We start from the raw sequence: 20394 nt of genomic DNA, 5'->3' as shown, positions 1-20394 counted from the left end.
AAATATTTAAGTTACATCGAAGTTAACTTAACCTGATGACGATTTAAGTTTAATAGTCATCTGTTTATAGCGGTACTTTCCGCAGATTTTTAGTTAAGAGTCTTTGGCTCTTAACCAACATGTATTTAAAAAGAAACCACCTTTGTCCTCCAACGATAAATTTATACCTTCACATTCACTTATGTAATTGTTTCATGAAATCAATTTCAGTTGTTTTTCTTGAGTAGAAAAAACAGATGGGAGAGGACTCATTTGCGTTTGGAATTTACTTGGTAAAGTTTACAGGGAAAAAGAAAAAACCCTATAGAAATTGTGGTAGACAGAATAACTTCCTCCTCCCCCAAGATGTCTGCATCCTAATGCCTAGACCATGAGACTCTCTTACTTGATATGGGAAATGGGAATTAAGGTTGCAGATGGAATTAAGGTTGCTAATCAGTTGACCTTAAAATAGATTATCTTAGATGATCTGGGTGGGCTCGGTGCAATCACAATGTCTTTACAAGTAGAAGAAGTTACTTGCAGAAGAATTAGACGGATGTGATGCAAGAAGGGCTATACCCACCACTGCTGGCTTTGAGGATGCAGGAAGGACCACAAGCCAAAGAATGCAGGTGGCCTCTAGAAGCTAAAAATGGCAAGGAAACAGATTCTCCCCTGGAGCTCCCACAGGAACACAACCCTGCTTATACAGTAACTTCAGCCCAGGGAGACCCACGTCAAATTTCTGACTTCCAGAATTGTAAGATAAACCTGTATTGTTGGAAGCCACCACATGGATGATTATTCGCTGCTGCAGCCATAGGGAACTAACGCAGAAACATAACCATGCTTCCCTTCTAGAGCAGCAGCCACAGTCTCTCTCTTCCATGCTGGAAATTTCTCTATTAGTGGGAAGTTTCGATTGTGCAAACATGAGTACAGAGTCATTTGAGTATACTTTGGGCATGCTTTTTACAAGTCTATAGTATATTCTAAGTATTTCCATCAAAATGGGAGGTGCCCTGAAATTAAATTAGGTTAATCTTTCAATTCCCAGCTCTTTTGCAACAAGCAGAGGAGGAGAAGAAAAAAAAAAAAAAAAAAAAAAAAAAAAAAAAAAAAAAAAAAAGCCAAGCACCTAAAAGCACGCTGAGTAAAGAAATAATGCGGACGTGCAGTATTTCTTTTTCCCGCCCAGCACAGCCGGAGAGCTGCAGTACCGGGGTTAAGATCCACAAAGAAGATGAGACCTGAGTCGTGAGGGAAAGAAAGAGCAGGTCCCCCAGAGCAGGGCGTTCTTTTCAAAGTACATCTCCCTGCGTCTTGCGTTCCTGCTTCCACGGTGAGAAGGGAACCTGGGCTTCCTGACATGCTCCAGCTAGCGTAGACGCTCTGAGACGGCCAAGTGACTCAGTCTCTGGACCACTACCAATGTTTTCGGGATTGACTCCTGCTCTTATGTTCTAAGGAACAGTGTTTAACTGGCCTCTGTGGCATCGTGTCAACTGACATCACCCTTTAATTGCAGATATGTCACGTTAGACGACTACCAATATTGAGAGCAGGATCCCAAGACAAGTTAAACGATCTGACGGAGCTGCTGTGTTTTCCATATTCCCAGCCCAGGGGAAGTTCCAGGCTCCGAGGCTATGTACAGTCCAAGCCCCTTCAACTGGACGTCAAAAATGCTCAAGCAGGTTAAATTGCATTTATCTACCAACGACAGAGCAAGCCACAGGGACGGTCCCTCTGAAAGCATACGAGTCTGCGCTCATCTATTTTAGGGACCTCGCCTGCATCATATGGTGCTTCAAACACACTAAGCTAGGTTCACACCAAAAGCATTTTTATTGCCCCCTATGATTGCTAAAGTATATGCAATGGGCTATGGGACTCAGAATAAGCTACAGCTTAGGGATTTTGAAAGTTAATATCTGTATGGAAGATGATGAAGGCATGAGTCCAGGGGCTTCTGAATTAGTAAGATCCTGTGAGGGAGATCTTGCCCAAACCTGTTTTCATTACCAGGAGATCAGGAATGGATACAAAAGAACCGACTTTTGTGTGGGTTCTTTACAGAACTGTCTGTCCAGACGGGATCTCGCACAAAGTCATTGGTTGGCTTTTAAGAAGACGCGCTACTTCTTGACGTAAAGAAAAGGAGCTGCCTTCTTCATAAGCTTAAAAAGGTAAAAGCCTGTGATCCCCTTCATACCTGTGAGAGCTGAGACTGAGGACTCGCTGGAGGACCCTCGGGAAGGTCTGAGGAGGCTCCTGAACTCCCGGGGAACAAGCTGATAGACCCGCAGCAGCCTTGGTGGAGGCCTGGAGAAGAAAGCATAAGGGGAAAACTTTCACCATGCCATGCAGGCTTTTGGATTTTCCTGAAAAGAGGATGTAGTTCTCAGGGTGCGGGGTGCAGAGATATCTCCCTTTGGTGCATACACATGTTCAAGAACATGGGGCGGCAGCCAGCTCTCAGTAGAAAACCGAGATAGCAGAGTTTAGGAAAAAGGCAGGGAATTAGGGCTCTGACTCAGACAGTACGGTGGCAGACCAGGAACGGTCTACTCGACAGGGTTCTTCAAAATGTGTACACTGTGTGTTGTTGGACTAACTTCATACAGGCTCTTCGCAGTGGGATTTTTTTTTTTCTCAGCCCTATTCTGATGCCCGTGTGTGCACCCTTTGAATATTAAGAGTGCTATGGCCTGAATATTTGCATCCCATCCCGCAAATTCCTATGTTGAAACCTTGTCCTCAATAGGATGCTCTCTGGGAGGTGCTGGGGTCACGAGGGTGGAGACCTCATGAAAAGGATTCGTGCCCTTTAAAAAGAGACCCCAGAGAGCTCCCTCACCCCTTCCTGGTGAAAGCCAGGAAGCAAGTTCTCATCAGATGCCAATTTTGCTGCCTCCTTAATCTTGGACTTCCCACCTCCGGAACTGTGAGAAATAACTTATTCGTTGTTTGAGCCAGCCTGTCCATGGCACTTTTGTTACCGCAGCCTCAATGGACTAAGTCAAGCTCCTGGAATGTGACGAGAGCTTGCTTGCATTGCCTGGATGGCCTCCTCCAGTTAGGCTAAGCTCTGTCGCTGAAAGAGGAAGGTGGCCAGAAATAGAGGAGGCATGGGGGTGGGGCAGCGTCAATCACCTGAGTATGGCTGCAGAAGGAATGAAAGTCGAGCAGGGTCACATAAAGCATTAGCGATGGCAGCTTGAAGATAAAGCTAGCTGTGCCAACGTCATCCTGTTTCCTGGCTCACCACCTGGAGCAGGTACTCTCCTCATAGGTGAGACGGACCAGGTACCTTGGACCTGACATCCCTGGGAGCTATGCCATTCCGTGTCTCCCACAGATGCATCACTGTCCTTGCATTATCTTAACACTCTGCTCCAGGCGAAGCACTCAGTTCTTTCCATGTATTATTTCACGACCACTTCATGACATGTTCTTTAAAAGAAGTCCCCCCAAAAGTCCTAGGAATTCAGCCAACACTTTCTTGGATGACCTGACTTTGTCTCTGCCTGCAGAGGTACTGAGTAGGGCTGATGTGTAATTGTTAAGGCTGGATTTGAAACAGACCCAGTTTTCTATTGCTCCTGTTCAATACTTTGCCACTTGAGATAACTTCAGATTTTCAGGCCAAAATGCAATGTCAAGGCCGAGAGAGTGATCTCTGTACAGTTCAAATAAATCAGTAGGAAAAAAAAAAATCATAAGCCTCCCCGATTTAGTTGCATTTAGTTTTATGTTATCTCAGAGTCTCCTTTAAGCTGAAGCACGTTCTAGAAGAGTTTTCAAAGCGTAGTCCTTGTAGGTCTTACCAGGTCAAGGCCTTTGTGGGGACGAGACTTCACAAATCTAAAATGCTGACGACACCCCCCCAGGGACACCCACTTGCAGGACAGCTTGAAAACCACTGTTCAGAAGGACAAGGTCTTAAAACTGCGGTATCAAGGGCCCCTCCCCATCTCCCTCCCCCGTTTCCCCTTCTCTCTCTCTCTCTCTTTCTCTTCCTGTCCTATGCTTTTCATCTCTTTCGGGCTTTCACGTCTTCTTCTTTTCTCCTACATTTTGTGCCAAAGTTTACTTTTTGACCATGTGCCAGTGGGAGTCAAGATAAGGGAAATTAAATCACACATAGTTAGGTAGTTAGGTTTAATTACGTGGAGAGAAAGATGTATTCTGCAGACTTTTTTCCATGAAGAACAAGATATTTCTTTTGAAAACCTCCTTGGCGAGTGGGAGGGATGCGAGCTAAGGCCTTCAGGGACCTTGATTTGAGCAGCTAGGCTCTGCAGGGGGCAGAGAGAGGAATGTGTTTATTGCTCCTCAGCAGAGGAGGGGAGATACGGGGGGATGAGGGGCAGGAAGGAGGAAGGAACCAGTAAGATGGGGGTGGGGGAGAGGGAAGCTCAGAAACCACAGCACGGCCACTCCCAGCACTCTCCCCAAACGTCAGAAAAGTACACCCAAATACTCCGATACTTCATGTTAGTGGCGTTGTTGAGTCAACAAGGAAAACGGATTTCTGTTTCCATGTGGATGCCCCAGACAACCAGAGAATCTAGGAAGCCACAGAGGGGCATGCAGCAATGCACCCCAGGAACTCAGAGACTTCTGGAAAACCGGGGGGGGGGCTTGAGATGCCAGGCACAAGCCATGTATCTGGGGTTGGACCCAAGTTTCAAGATCTCATGGGACAAGGGTAACTGTAAGTTATCATAAGATCAGGACCCTGCGAAGAGTTAAAGGGAACATGTGAAATAGGCCAGGGCCACAGCACCTCCCCGGAGACGCCTGCTCTGCCTGGAGGGGCCCTGACTCTCCTGAGCCAACAGGAAAGAGAGGAAATACCGGGGAGTTCGCTCAGGTTTCCCCTAAACTAGGCTCAGGCTCTGAGGGGACAGAGGGGAAGGGAAAGAAATCCGAACAGCTGGCAGCAGCTGGAGGAGAAGCTTCGTGAATCATAGATGCCTTTATTTCTATAAGATCAATTCTGGTGACCTTAGGTAACAGAAGGCAGTAGATGGGCTTTTTATAGGTATGTGAGATGCTCAGAAAAATAACCAACGATGGTTAAAAAAAAAAAATTAAAAAAGAATAAAGGACAGAAGGGAAGCCGGGAAAAGGAAGGAAGGAAAGAGAGGGAGCTAAGTTTATTGTAAAATACATAGGTGATATATATTTCATATGTATAAAGGTTAATATTAATTCTTGTGTTTCAATTTTATTAAAATCTGGTAGGTACTGTCATATTTCCCCTTAATAAAAAGTATCTAAAGATAAAAGAAAAAAAAAAAAAAGGGAGAGGGAGGGAGGAGGGAAGTTTGAACCTGTCTGATCTCAGCGGCCTTCCTCAGTGATGACGGTAGAACTCAAAACCCTGCCTTGAACGAGGCACCGCACAACCAGGGCTGGTTGATGAACAGCACTCAGTGGAATGGCCGGCAACGTGGCCGTTCCATGGGAGCCAGATGAGGGCAAAGGCGAATCGGCTGCCTGGAAGAAGAGTCCCTAAGAGAGACTTATAGTTTCTGATTACACCTTCTCCTTTTGTTTTCTATCACACACCCATTAAAAAAAAAAAAAAAATCCAAAAAACCAAAAAGAGCTATCTGTTTAAACTGTTATTGCATCGTGGGAAGAGAGTTGAGAATATCCAAAAAATGTGCAAGATATCCTTGGACGGCTCGACTTCCAGTGTAGACCCCAGCGTGGTCCTCAAGATGTAGACAGTTATCCCTAAAGTAGCCGAGACTGAATCGTGGCGCGTCTGGCTGACATCTGTGTGTTTCTGGTAAAGGGTATGAAACAGAAGATGAGGGCTGAGTGCGTGCTCATCTCATCTCAAGGGAGCCACTGTGAAAAGAGAACCTGCAAAGACCATCTTGAACCACTATGCTGATGACCTCTGGAAACCGTTCTTGACACTTCAATGGCCCCGACGTCGGGGACCACCTGGGTGTTGGGCACATGCATTCAGATCACCTGCTTGGGGTTACGTGCGTGGTGGGTGGAAGGATGGGGTGGAGAGGGGTCCTCTTGAGGAGAATGGGGATGGCCGTGGTCCACCATTCTGGGGTGAGGTGAACCCTATGACAGCGGTGGAAGGTCGACCTTAAACCTGGATACATGGCGGGCAGTTTCCCTCCTCTGGGTTCCATGGTCATCAGGCTTAGACACTGGCACTGAGCCATGCGTGAGGTCGTGCCCCAGAGGGAGAAACCGCTCTCCCTGCAGACAGGGCACAAGGTGGGGCAGCCCTTCGGAGGCCAGAAGAGGAAAGGGCTGGCCCTGCAGCTCTAAGGACCGTCACTTATTCAGCTGCACATTTGGTTTCCACTGATGGATTTCTGCTTCATGTCATTTACAGTCCAAAGCCGACAGCTCTTCCTTGAAACCAAACAGAGTAGAAGCGGGCAACAGGAACAGTGGCAACCAAGTCCTCACTGTGTGGAGAGGAGACTGAGAAGAGAGGGGGCAGCACCCCTGAACTTGACCCAGAGGCAGCCTTGTGCATCCTCTCAGCATGGTCTAGGGAAGGATGAGAGAGAGGAGGCTGAGGCAGTGGCCAAGGCAGATGCTGCAGGTCCCCCGGCTCCTGATGCTCTGAAGCACAGAGAGAGACCTGGCCAGAGGGGCAGAGGTGGCAATGCCAGCAAGGGAGGCCCATTGTGTCCACTTGGGGGCTCGGGGACCTCCTCCAGATTTCTAAGGGAGTGGAGCTCAGGCGACATACACGTTACAACAATGGTGATGCCACCAGACAACGATGCAAGAGCAGTAAGACCATGGCTGCACTCCCTCCAGAACAAAAACCCTGAACGGTGAGCTGGTCTTCCCATCTCGAACCGCTGTAAATGCTTCCCCTCCTCCTCTCCGTCACCTCTCCGAGTTGACGGTTCCCTTCAAATGAGTCACTCTGATAGGAATGTTTATGTATTTGACGTGTGTCAACATCACCCTGAAAAACAGCTGCTGGATGGCTTTACTGGCATCATGGCACGAAGGACCAGCGGTGCACGTGTCTGTCTCAGCCTGATCCTTGCGTGGCCGTGGTCAGGTCTCATGGATCCTGGGATCCTGACCTCAGTCTACTGAGGGTGTGATGCTGGCCATCTATGTCCCCGCCAGCCTGCCTGTGAATTAAGTATGTGCCCATGAGAGGGTTGGGTTCTTTTCTGAATCGGAAAATTTGCATGGAGACCATAGGGCAAGAAGAAATCGGCAGTGTGAAAGTTAAGTGTCTGCGAGAACGTGTGACGTGGGCAGTCCAGGGATGAAATCCGACGATGGACGTGGTGTGAAATGTAGGTCTCTGCGCTCAAGTAAGCGTGGCTCGCTCAGTTCTCAGCGCCCCCGTAAAATGACCTAAAATGGCCTCTGTCACCTGCGTGAACTGCTTGTACCTCAACTTTCTATGAGACCCATGAGACGCATTCCCAGGGCACACTGTCCCGACACCCCTCTCTCCCGGGGTCCCTGCGAACTGGCTTCTGGTTATGTTCAGTCCCGGGAGGCCCTGGTTGGAGCCTGGAGTGGGAGGAGAAGGGCAGCGGAGTATTCTTCCCTCTCTGTGCCCAGCATCTCCAGCGAGGCCTGTCTCTCCATCGCAGGCCCAGCCCCGCCGAGGAGGCCTCCACCAGCCCAGCCGCTGTCCCGTGTCACACAACTCGGACTCTGGAGTTTGGACAAGAGCATGTCCTCCTTCTGTCTCTCCAGTCCCAGGGGCAGGAGGAGAGCCCAGCCTTGAACCCTCTCTGGCTGCGGCCTCGTACCCTGCTTGCCTTTCCTCAACACCATCACACCTTGTCATACTAGGTTGCTGCCACCGAGCTCCTGCCATTGACTCTTTCTAACTGGAGTGTGACCAATCCAGAACCTTCTGAAGGGTAACGTGAACGTGGGATTGGAATTCTGGCGTGCTGTTAACCCAACCTGTGCCGCTTCAGGTTGTTTCCTGTTGGCCCAAAGAACATTCTGACACTGACATGGACACTTAGATGCTGTTCCATTCAAACTTTCAATGGGTGCCGTTTTCCAATGATATTTTTGGCAAGTGATTCCAATCATATCTTTGGCACGTTGGGGGTAGCTGAAGACAAGTTTCCAAGATGATTCTGAACTTGGGTTGGGAGGAGCTTGTCCAAACCAAGCAAGATGGCAGATCTTGGGAGAGTAATGGGCCTCTCTCTCAGATGACCCCTGTGCTCCATCAGATATTCTGTTCCTGCTATCACAAGCCAGGCTCTGCTCCACTCCCAATTCACACAGGAGCTTGGCAGGCTTCTCAGATTAGGTGTTCCCTTGTTTCTTAGACTTGTTATGTTGGAGCGAGAACTTGGTCGCAGCCTGCAGGACTTGGCTAAGGGGAAGGTGAGGTCTGGCTTTTCTGGAACTTCTGGACAAGGTGTACAGACGAAGAAATGGCCCCCGGCCCTGGTGTGCACACGCAGTGTGTACTGACACGCACTCAGGGTCAGCTGCTCTGGGAGGTGTGCTCTAGCCAAGCAGACCAAGGCTCCGTGGTGCAGCCCTGAGTCTCCCAGGTGCTGACAGGAGCCCAGTCGCAATGAGGCCCGTGAAAACTTGGCCAGAAAAATTAGCGATGGGCGTACCTCATAAAACGCTGAAGTTGGGGCTCATTTCAATTAAGCATCTCAGAGCCTCTGGTGTTTGTCCAGAGCTTACCGGAGCCTGAACTCCTGGAACTAAGTGAGTTTGCCGAGACCTGCAAGGGCATGCGTTCCCAGGAGAAGTTTGGCAAAAAGAACTCCCCCCATCTCCACCCCAGTCTGAAAAGATCCCATCTGAAGACTATAAAAAGTAGGTGCAAACATTTCTAAACTATGACATGTTTGGGTTTCAGTTTAACCAAACAGGCCAAATATATGCTTTTCGGGGCGGGGGGGAGATCTCCAAAATTATCTATCTGAAAACGTCACATAAAACAGATTCCCAGTCTCTCCATTAAATAAATAATCAGTGAAGGGCACAGCACGAAATGTCATTCTTTCTTTCCTATTCTGGGTTGACAACTGGGGACTGGCCCAAGTTAGATGTGGGGGTCAATTCGGGCCAAATGGAGTTAGCTTCCTCTCACTTCCTAGAGTCATTAAAAGCCTTTATCAAATATATTTAATAACAGTGATGATTACAATAATAGCTGGCATTACTGGAACCCCTTCTCTACACCAGCACTGTCTGAACATTTTTCAAGTGATTATTTCATGTTATTCTCGCAGCTTCTCTAGAGACTGGGTGCTGATTATCTATGTTGTACAGACACGAGAAACAGCCTGTGGGAAGCTACATTCCTTGTCTGAATTCTCTGGCCTTAGGTGGCCAGACTTGAACGTGGATCTCTGCAGGAACAGAGTCCAAGCGTCTCAGCATCTTGTGGGAGCCGTCTCTGCTGAGATGCTTTTCATGAGCAAGAATGAAGCAACTACCTGAATAAATGAACCTGGTTCTGATCATAAGAAAGTGGGCATGACAAGGCTCTGAGAGCAGCGAAGCCTCACATAAAGGTTCAGAATTAATTAATACAAAGGAAGAAATTCTCTCATGTGGGACAGATGACAGCAAAGGGAAAGTGGGGAAGATACTGATCAGGAAATGAAAAGAACTCTATCTTGGAAACACATCAATGTAACAATGATGAATTCGTAAAACTTATGTAGTCAAGGATCGGCAGGGAGAAATACAGAGAAATAGGGAGAAAGAGTAATTTGTGAGGAGGTGTGAAAATTGGGACAGATCTTTCCTTTGTTTGAGTCAGATTTCCTTAGATCACTTGGGCACATTAAAAAGGCAAATGGAGACCAAATGAATCCGTATCAAGAACCAGCCATGTGGGGAGTTCCCGTTGTGGCTCAGCGGTAACAAACCTGAGTAGTGTCCATGAGGATAAGGGTTCGATCCCTGGCCTTGCTCAGTGGGTTAAGGATCTGGTGCTGCCATGAATTGTGGAGTAGGTCACAGACGTGACTCAGGTTCTTTATTGCTGTGGCTGTGACGTAGGCTGTAGCTGCAGCTCCAATAACCCCCAGCCTGGGAAACTTCATATGCTGCCAGTGCAGCGCCCCCATCCACCTCCCCCAAAAAAACCCCCTAGGCATTTAGCACTATTGTGTGTGGTCACAGTCCTGCAAGATGCAGTCATGGCAGCTCAAGGCTCTGTCACTGAATGGTATTTGCAGGAAGCCTAGATACTACATGGCGCAGGTCTGTACTCCTTCACAAAGCCACTCTCTGTGACGTCACCCTTAGGAGAAGGAAAAGCCTGGACTGGAAGAGGAGGAAGGAAGCAAACTTTGTGCCTTGACTTTAAAAAGGCTACAATAGGCTCTTGGATGTGTTCTTAGAAGCACCAGTTGCAGTGGGTTTCATGTTTGAAGATGCCTTAGAATCACCTAGTGACCCCTGAGGATAAGATGCTCAGATTCACTCCCAGGTGCTGGGCCAGGGAATCTGCATTGTTAACCCGTGCCCTGTTTTAACAAACCCTTCAGGTAGCTGGGATACAAGGAGCCTGCAGACCACAATGGGATAGAGGAAGTCACAGCTCAAATAAGCGGACTTTATGCCCTGATTGTCACAAGTGTGGAAAGTGGTATTCTTTATGTGTCACCACTACTGAATTCATTCTTAGTAAACCAGATCTGCGTGACCATAAATGGTGTGAATTTGGGGAAAACCATATGCTTGGTACCAGGTGAGACCTTTTCTATACAGTCTCATGTCATACATAAAATAACCTTGTAAGGTCAGTATTATTTTGTAGGTAAGAGAACTACAGATGAGGAAGGTTTAAGTATCACGAGTGAGGTCATAAAGCTGAGAAGTATGGAGTCAGGATTCTCAATCAGTATGTATGAGACCTTTTCAAGATGCCACGTGCTTGCTAAACCTCTGTCTTCAGGTGAAAGGTATTATGCATCTACTGTGATGGGAGCTGGACATTCTAAATGGAAAGACCAAATTCCCACAGCAAATGTCAACCTTGAGTTGCATACTGGTCTTACTCTGGGAATTTCTGCCCCAAGGTCTGAGTCTTTCTTAACAGAATCCCATGGTTAAAAGCCTAGAGTCATCAAAGTAACCTTCCACTGCCCGGCTGCCTCTCACCTCCTCTCCTCATCTGCAACTTCATCAGTGGCTACCGCCGCTCACCTGCCATGACAGAGGCTACGCTTAACCTGTCCTGTACCTGGTTTGATTTTGTCATGGTCATGAACATGGGGGAGGGGGAGCATCACCTTCGCTGCAATCACAACTTTCCTTTCTATGTTAGTAATAGTCCATTTCTACAATTATCAAAGGAGTACACCAGTTTCTTCGGTGAATCCCTGTGGAACTCTGTCTAACACTGTGCGCTAGAGAGGGGCGGGGATTTAGATTTCTGAACAAGACAAACCCTGCTCTTGGGAAGCTTTTGTGCCAGAGGACGGAGCAACAGTGACATACAGAAAATAAGAAATAAATGCCCAAGATATCAGAATTGTGGCACAGAGTGAAGTAGGGTAAGAAAGATAAGAAAGGGAGTGTGGAGTTCCTGTCATGGCGCAGTGGTTAACGAATCCGACTAGGAACCATGAGGTTGCGGGTTCGATTCCCGGCCTCGCTCAGTGGGTTAAGGATCCGGCATTGCCGTGAGCTGTGGTGTAGGTCACAGACGCGGCTGGGATCGCACGTTGCTGTGGCTCTGGTGTAGGCTGGTGGCTACAGCTCCGACTGGACCCCTAGCCTGGGAACCTCCATAGGCTGTGGGAGTGGCCCTAGAAAAGGCAAAAAATAAATAAATAAATAAAAAGAAAGGGAGTGTAATCTATGTATTAACCACACATATTTATGTGCATTAATACATGAAAAAATACTTGTGAAAACGTTAAACACTACGAAAAGGATATAAAATAGCACCCATAATCCTACTACAAAGAGACTCCCACTGTTAACTGGCCTGTTTGCTTTCAGACCCGTTTCCCTACTGAAGTGGGATCGTATTCCACCTGCTTTCTTAGTGAAACCTGCATTTTTTTTTTACTTAACACGCCATCATCCTTCTCCCACGTCATTAACGTGATTTTACCTTTAAAGGTCTGCCGAGCGCCTCTGCAGGAATGCACAACTGATTTAGCGTTTCCCCTCTGCTGTTGGCCATTTAGATCAGTTCCCACTTCCCCCCAGTATAAACAGCACACCGGTGCTCTTAGTTACAAGTCGTTGGGTGGACGCATATAGAAATATTTTTTCAGAATAAACTTGTGTTTCTGAGGCTCTTGATGGGTGTTGCCCAGGGCCCCCTAGGAACAGCCCTCAGGCCACACAGGGTAGAGGATGGCGGTGTCTAAGACCTCTAAAGACGTCTGTCCTGGACTTGCATTTAATTTGCCCCCGTCCGACGGTCCATGTGTCCCAGGTCTTAGGACAGGATATGCATGAGCCACTCCCCAGGGGGACCCTGGAAAGGGCGCTTCTGGTCTGCATGGTGGAGGAGAAAGCCTCAGACCACAAGGGTACCTTCCCCGGGATCTGAAGAGGTGACCTTCCTCCCTTCCGCCAACCTCTGCTTGAGTGAGTCTTAATCTATTCCTGGCCTCTCAGGGCCCCCCTCCAGGATGCTGTAATCACAGCACTAACCTGTGTTCACATTTCCCATTATCGAGCACAAATCCCCCTGTGCATCCACAGAGCCCGGCTGCTTCCTAATGGCCCCAGCTCCCAACTTCTAATGGCCCCATCCTCATTTCTCCCACGAGCCAGCTCTTTTGGTGAGTGTTTTAAGGCTCCTGGTCCAGACAAAAGTTCCCTGATGATGTCCATCTGGCCAAATTGAAGGTGATGCAGGCAGTGAGACAGAGAGACGGGTGTGTCTGCGTCAATAGGACAGAGGAACCTCCACGGCTATCCATCTTCTGTCTCCTCCGGTGACATCCAACCGCCCCCTCCTTGTCTGCGATGTGGGGATGAGCGACGACATCCTTAATTGCTAGTGCCAGGCCACAGAGACGGGGTCGATGCTGGTACTGCGCACACAGCCCTCTCTTCCAGCCCCAACAGTGGAAGAAGATGCTGCTTCTTGCCTTGTGGGGCAAAGTCCCTCTCCTTTGCAAGTCACCACGCACGGGAGAGGTAACCTTGGGAGGAGCTGTTGGCAAGGGCGACAGAGAAGCTCTGCCTGTTGCACCTCCCGGGGCCCTAGCCGTCTGGGCTGAATGCAGCCCGCACCCCGCTTGACCTCAGCGGCATCTCCCTCAAAAATGGATAAAATGTTGTGCTGATGTCGAGAATCATGATCAGAAGTGATGACAAAGCATGCTGCGAGCACAAACATAATGATTGTTTTTAAAAAGGAAAATATTACAAGCCCTGGACAATGCCAGCATCTTCGTTTTTTTTTTTTTTTTTTTTTTTTTTTTTCCAGTTCCTGCGAAGCCACCTGGGGATCAAGTTTTCCATTTCTTCCTTCCTTGATGAAGGTGGGAGATTACTCATGTGCTGCCACAGCCAACTGCTAAGTACATGGGTTTTCGGCCAGGCACCCATTTCTGGGAAGAGAGCAGGGGGGGGGGGGGGGTAGGAGTGGAGCATGAAAGAAGAAAAAAGTTCTTCAGGTGCAAATTCCAGAAGTTATCGCTGAACTTGGATGGAAGTGCTAACCAGCAATTAAATTACGACAACAAAGAAAGGTCTTCTTTCCAAATCCCCCAGGGATTCCTAGGGAGCAGACCGGAGCCCCTTGAGTGACAACAGCTCAGGCCAGCAGGGCTTTCCCACCAGGTACAGGGGCCTCCCACTGCCTCTCGGAATTCCCACGTGCCTTCTCCCAGGTGCTTCTAGCATTCCTGCCTTACTGGAGTTTAAGGGACAAGTCCCTCATGGGCTCAACAAAGAAGACAGGGCTCCCTCTTGGTTCCAGGAATTCTGCAAACTGGAGGAAGTGCCTCCCTACATGAAGCTTCCATTGTGTGTTGTAAAGGCAGACTGGCCACCGGGGGGAAAAGAAAACAAACGCAGGCCTTTCAGGGCACGTGTGTGCGGTGCTTGCAGGAAATTAAAAAAGAGGGTGACTGAGTGCTAGCGGTGTCACACAGAATGGTAGCAGGTGGCAGAGAGTGGCGCCCCTCCCCCAGCCCCTAGTCCATTCTCTGGAGCCAGAGGGAAGTTTTCCGAGGGGAATTCAATCTGCATCAATTTGAATTTCATCCCTGGTCCTTTAAACACTGTCTTTTCCCCTCTACTGCACTGTGAATGTCCTGAAAGCAGGGACAGGACTGTTGTTGACCGCATCGCTGCAGCACCGCACACAGTAGGAGCTCAGGAAATATGTGTTGGACGGATGGATACATTAAGAATGGCTCTAGCTGAGGAGGCTGCTGTGACTGGTATTCAGGTCAGGTGCAAGCTACTAGGTATCCTTCAGGGAAGCACCCAACTGGAAAGGCAACAAGAAGCAAAGCATGGGGTGCCCCGCGGACTTGGGAAGCTGACTCTAAAAACGGCAACTCCATGACCCTTCACCACCAACCCAGGCACAGAGGCTCCCTTTGGTGGTATTTGGTCCAGAAGGGTTTCCACTGGAAGATCACTGAAAAGTATGGTTGATTCAAGTACTTAACCTCATAATTCAAACTCCTAAGAAGGCAGCGGAGACGGCAGGGAGTGATGGGAGCATGGCTCCTCGAGGGCTCTTCGAGATTCGGATCTGGTCTTCTGGGTTCTTCCTTTATTTGCAGGGCTGGTATCCTCTCCAGACGCAGGGCGTGCTGTTAGCACACCTGATTCTGTTGATGCCCACCCACTGGGTTTAAACCTTGAATAAACGTCTTTTCTGAAAAGGTCATGTTTTCTGTTTAGGCCTAGCTGGAAGTCCAGAGATGGAAAGATCTTTTTTTTTGAATCATCCAAGACCTGCAAGTCAACGTGGCTTCATCAGAAGACAGTGACTTCCCTATTGGAGGAGAGACGGCGGTTGAGACCAAGACGGCACGGCGTTTTCCTCAGTGTCCGAAAGCAGAGCGGTCCCCTGAAACCGTTTGTAAGTAGAAATGGCATCAAGTGGAGAAGCAATTACCTTTCCTCCTAACAGCAAAAATCCTCTGCAGATTCCAGGTACTTGTGAATCATAAAGTGAAATTTCCAAAATTGCAGGATGTTGATAGATCAACCACTGGGTAGGAGTTGAAGAAAAAAAAAAGCAAAAGCAAAAACGTTGCTCCGGAGTACTGTCCAAACTCGACCCTTTGGGAATCTGTGACATAAAATGCTCATTCTATGAGCTGTCAAAGGGGACTTTGCCCTCTTCTGCATCCCGGTCACACAGTGGGAGTCAGGCCCCAAGCGCTTGCTGGGCCTTGTTTTTCTCATCTGCAAAAAGGGGCTGAAAAGTTCTGTCCCCCAGGGTGGCTGGAAGGGTCCCCGGGGGGTCATACTTAGGAAATACCAGGCTCCTACCGGCCCTTCATAAATCGCAGAGGCATCTGAAGCTGAATTCTTTTCGTGCAGGGGCGCTGAAAGGTTAACACTCTTAATAAGAGAAACTACACTGGGCCAAGGCAGAAGTCGGTAGGTCTCAAGTTGCTAGTCCCTGATGATGGAAGCGGTGAAAAATGTGTTGGTTTTCTCTCTTTGGCGACCTGTACAGCCACCTAGCCAGCCCAGGCCTAAACATGTGGTCTCAATTCCTTAGAGAAAGACCAGTGTTCTTGGAGAAGGTCATTTTACCAGTCTCAATAAAAAGGAATTCCCATCCACAGAGAGCGGACTGGGCTACAAGAGGCTCTGCTAAACATTCTCAGCGGATAAGTGGGTATCAGACCCAGCAAAGAACATATGCCCGTGCTGGTTCTTCTTCCCACCCACCCTCACCCTCAGCCTCTGCGCTATGTCCATGCATGAAACCTCAGCACAAACATCACTTCCTCCATGAAGCCTACCCGGATTGCTCTAAATGACTTTAAGACCCTCCATACTCTGTGACAGTGGCATGATGAATGTCTGCCTCGTAACACAGAGAACTAAGTTTGGGTTGGTGATGGGGTTTGGGTAGCAGGGTTTCTCCCACTTGACGGGAAGCACGGGGATGGGACTCGCGGTGCCCACCACAGAGACGGAGCACCTTCCAAGGAAATGCTTGTGGAAGGAGAAAGCCTGTCTGTGTGGCTCTCGGCCCCAGAGAATCCTGAAAGCAGGAGAAACTGCGTTGCGTGGGTAGGTGTCTCACTGCCCCGCAAGGCCTGGGAGGGAGCAGAGGTTGCAAGAGGAGGGATTTAGGTTCTTGTTCAGGAAGAAAGGCGCCTTGCAGACATTCTTTAGAATTCAGGGCTGCCGAAAGCGTTACAGCGCAATACCAGGGAAAACAGCCATGAGATCAGCTTCTGCAAACACAACCATCTGCTCTGCTCCAATCCCGATTTTTATTTTCCATAGGTTTTAAGGGAAAGTTTTAGCTGATAAACTTTACAGCGAAAGATTAGGAGCAGGGTTTAGGCTAGGCTTCTTAAGCTGGGGGATTTAAGGAAGGAGACAGTACTATCTTCCTGGGATCCAGAGAGTCTCTGGGGATGGGTGGGGCTGGAAGGGCTCTCGCCAGCTGGGTCACACTGGGTATGGAAGTTCAAACACATCTCCTTGAAGTCATCAGAAAAGAAACACCTCTTAGATTCTACTCTGTTAGGGAAAGAGGCCGGCACAGCCAGGTCCTCTCCCGGAGGAAAGGCAAGAAGGAAGACGAGTCAGGGCCTATTGGGCAACAGCAGACTGAGTACAGACATGCTTCCCTGTGGTGCCAGGCTTCGAACAAGGGTAGGGTGGTAGGGAGCCTTGGGCTCGGTAGAAACCAGTCTTGCCAGCAGGCGCTCCTCCACCAGTCACCCCTGCTCCTGGCTGAGGGGCCACTTGCCAGGCAGTGCCCAAACAAAAAGTTAACATTGAGTTCATTTCTCACTTTTTTTTTTCCTCCTGCATTCCCAATTCCCTACATTTTGCTGTTGTTTTATATTTCATAATTTAGCTCCCCAGCGATCCCGGAGAGCAGAGAAGGGGAGGAGCAGAGGGGAAGCCTCCCCTCCAGTTTCAGGTCTGCAGCGGCTGTGTTTAACTGTGTGACCTTGGCCAGGGGCCCTGCCTCTCTGTGCTCAAGGTCCTCACCTGTGAGTGGGGTTGATTCTGCCTTCCGTATGGACCACGCCAAGGTGAAGCTTAACAGGGAAAACTCGAAGGAAGCAACCTGGAAAAAAAAGAAAAAAGGGAACTTTGTAGGAAAAAGAAACAGTTTGTTACATATGCTGAACTGGATGGTTCTGGGCATGCTGCTGGGTTTATGCACCTGCTGTCAAGTGTTGGAACAAGGCTTTACAGGCCTGCTCTGCCTTGGGGTGGGGGTGGGGAAGCATGGCCTCCACTGAGCTACCTGCCTAGATGGGGAACCCAGGATCCCCCTCACCTCAAGGGCCATCTTAAACTTGTGCAACACCACCAGAAAGCGGGTAGAACCAAGGGTTCCGGAGCCAGAGACATACAGGGCTTCACTGCTCCGGGGTGCCTCAGTTTACCCATCTGCACGAAGCTTTAAAGAAGATGAAGCATGGCAATTGCTCAAAAGCAAGACCACGGTGTCTGATACAGAGTAATACTACTGTTTAGCACAGCGTCCAGCACGGCAAATGAATAGTCATTATTTTATTACTGCTTTTCACTATTAATCCAAAGTACCCAGCAGCGGTTTATAGCTGCTCTTTCCCTCTCTTGCCCTGAAATGTCTCTCCTGGAAATTTTCTAAACTAGGGGCCCTGCTTTGCAGCAAGAAAACGGTGCCCTTCGAGGCCAAAAGCGCCAGTGCTGGCGTGGCGGTGGAGGTGAGAAGGGCCTTCTTGGGGGAAAGGGGATTTACCTTTTGGAAGCGACCCAGAGGCCAGTGAGAGACAAGGGGGAAGGAGAGAGGCGAGAGAAGCTGCCCGGTGCTCTCTCGAGAAAGTTCACCGAGTTGACAAAGTTATTAAAACATAAAACACGCACAGGCTCCAGAAAAATAAACACAATCAAATTGCCCGCGCGTCCAGCCCTGTTCCCCCGGGCGGTGCAAAAGGCAGGAGGGCGAGAGAGCGTGGAGAGGAGGAACGAGTCAGACAGGTGACCCAACCCCACAGGGAGCGTCGCAGGGAGGGGTCCGCTCCTCCCAGGCTCTCCCCCAACTCTAACCTGGCCCCTCCTCAAACACAAAAAGAAAAGGCCGGTGGAAGGGCCAGCTCCAGACTCGTCCCCCGGGCTCCCGCAGCCAGCCCGGGGAAGGGCGGAGCCAGCACGCCCCTCGCGCGCCATTGGCCCATCCGCGTAGCAACAGCCGCGCGCTGACCAATGGGAGCCGCGGAGGCGCCGTCCCCGCTCCAGGAACCTGGCAGCCAGAAAGTTCCCGGTGTTTGTTGAGAAAACAAACCGAGGCGCTCTTCAGACCTCAGCACCAACTTTTCCTTCTTTCTTACCCCTCCCCTCCCCCTTCCCCTTGCAGCTCGTCTTCACTTTGAGTTGAGGCTTACCAGAGTCCCCAAGCTCAGACGCCTTTTCGAAGGTCATGCCTTCCCATCCCAAAGGGAGAAACCTCCTTAGGGGTAAAGAGGACAGATGGAAAACACGGCGTCAGGCTTTCCATTCCACTTGGTCCTCATCACCAAGGACCCCTGGCAAACCTCAATTACAAGATCTTCACTTTTAATAGATAGTGTGGTTTTTGTTTGAACAGATCTGCGACATCTGTGCCCAAAGGAAGGGACCTTTGAACACCTCTTGTGTGCTAGGCTTTGTCCTCCGGGTTTTATTTGTCTTGCTGCATTTCATCCTCCTTGTAAATCTGGGAGATGAGTCGCCCTGTCTCCATTTAAGAGCCAGGGAGTTGAAGCTGAAGCAGAGGAACGGAAGTGTCTAAGGAGACTGTGTGGGTATGCTGTCTAGCAGGATTCAAACCCAGGCCTGCCTCTTTCCAAAGACAACTCCGTTTCTGTGCTCACCTCCATGAACGCACGTCAGTGTGAGATATCTAAAGAAAGGGTGGAGGGTGTGAGACGCTGATCCAGACTCGATCTTGGTGATCAAGCCAGGACCAGCCTCCTGCACAACCGCATGGGGTCTTGGCAATGAGGTCTCACCCCACACGTGGTTTCAGGTTCTGCTCTGGCTCTTTTGGAATCCTTACGTTTTGAAAAATGGGCCCTGTGTTTTCATTGTGCCCTGGACCTGGAAATTAGGTAGCCAGCCCCATAAGAAGCTTCTAGGACAATTCTGTGAAGACTGCTTATTTCAAAGTCCCAGAGGGATTTCCTGTTTTGGGAATTTAGATCTCAATAAAAGGAGGAGGCTTTTAAGTGTCTCTCTGTCTCTGTCTCTCTCTCTCTCACAAACACACACAGACTTCTGCACACACCCTGCAGATTAGTCAGTTTTATTACACTGTAACTGTAATTTGAATCCCCAGTCTATTAAATGGGAGTGTATATATTTATGGCTGTGTTTATGCGTGTGTGCGTGTGCCCACGTGTGCTAGCCGGGAGAGGGAAGAGGGGATTGGGGAATTTACGACACACAGACACAGCCCTGATTATTGACTCGATTCTTTCCCTTTGGAGACATTACAAGGGATTTGAACCAGGCCTTGCTTTTATGAAATACATACTTGGGAGGTTTTGGAGAGGCTGTAAACGCTGGTCTGTGTGAGACTGAGTTTGGGGTGGTGCCAGGTCCTCCGGGAGGAGACAAGCCTTGAATACACTATCCACTGGGCCTGGCAGAAAAAGCACACAGTCCTGCATCTGTTTTACCCCCAGATCTAAGTCTTCTTTCCTGGCAAAGAGAGGCCTGGTTTTTCTTTTCCAGATTGTGCTGATTTTACTATCTGAGTTAGGAGATTATCAGTAAATCACCAATGGTGTGAAAGTCTGGACTAAATGAGAAGAAAGCTGGATGTCTCCCCGACACTTACGTTGCCAACCAAGAGGTAAACTCTGCTCAGGAGGGGTTTGAGGGACTTGGAGATGGCCGATAACTTTGGAGCCCTTGTTTTGGGGTTAAGGAAGCTGAGGCTCAGGGAAGCGGGCCCGGTTCTGCAGGTTAAACGGCTGGGGAGGAGAAGTCTGGGTTAGAGTCCACTTCTCCTGACTTTCGTTCCAGGCCTCTCTTTTGTTTTCCTCTCTGAGTGAGCAGAAGAATGCCATAAAGCATTATACACTCAGTTTATGTTGGGAGAGGTTAATTTCATGAATAGCAACATGGGGTCAAAGGGGAGGGCACATTTATTGCGGCTTGGAACTTGCCCCGGCTTTGCCTACATGGTCTCATTTAATTGACTTTTCAGGACAACATGGAAACAACATAGGTCATATTATTTTTATTTACCAGATGGGAAAAGCAAGG

The 20394-nt window shown here is 49.0% G+C and overlaps 1 protein-coding gene across 1 annotated transcript in view; it reads right to left on the bottom strand.

The window, feature by feature from the left end:
• LOC106510465 overlaps positions 1117–20394 on the bottom strand; it is a 419655-nt gene continuing 400377 nt past the window's right edge. The window contains exons 6-7 of the mRNA XM_021097070.1: positions 17143–17221; positions 1117–2307 (exon numbers count right to left, since the gene is read on the bottom strand). Coding sequence (XP_020952729.1) covers positions 2121–2307; positions 17143–17221 — 266 coding nt within the window. The 3' untranslated portion in view covers positions 1117–2120. The remainder of the gene's footprint in view (positions 2308–17142; positions 17222–20394) is intronic.

Source organism: Sus scrofa, chromosome 6 (genome assembly GCF_000003025.6).
Source record: "Sus scrofa isolate TJ Tabasco breed Duroc chromosome 6, Sscrofa11.1, whole genome shotgun sequence".
NCBI classification, from domain to species: Eukaryota; Metazoa; Chordata; class Mammalia; order Artiodactyla; family Suidae; genus Sus; species Sus scrofa.
The sequence above is the reverse complement of the archived record's forward strand: the minus strand, read 5'-3'. Positions and strand labels throughout refer to the sequence as shown.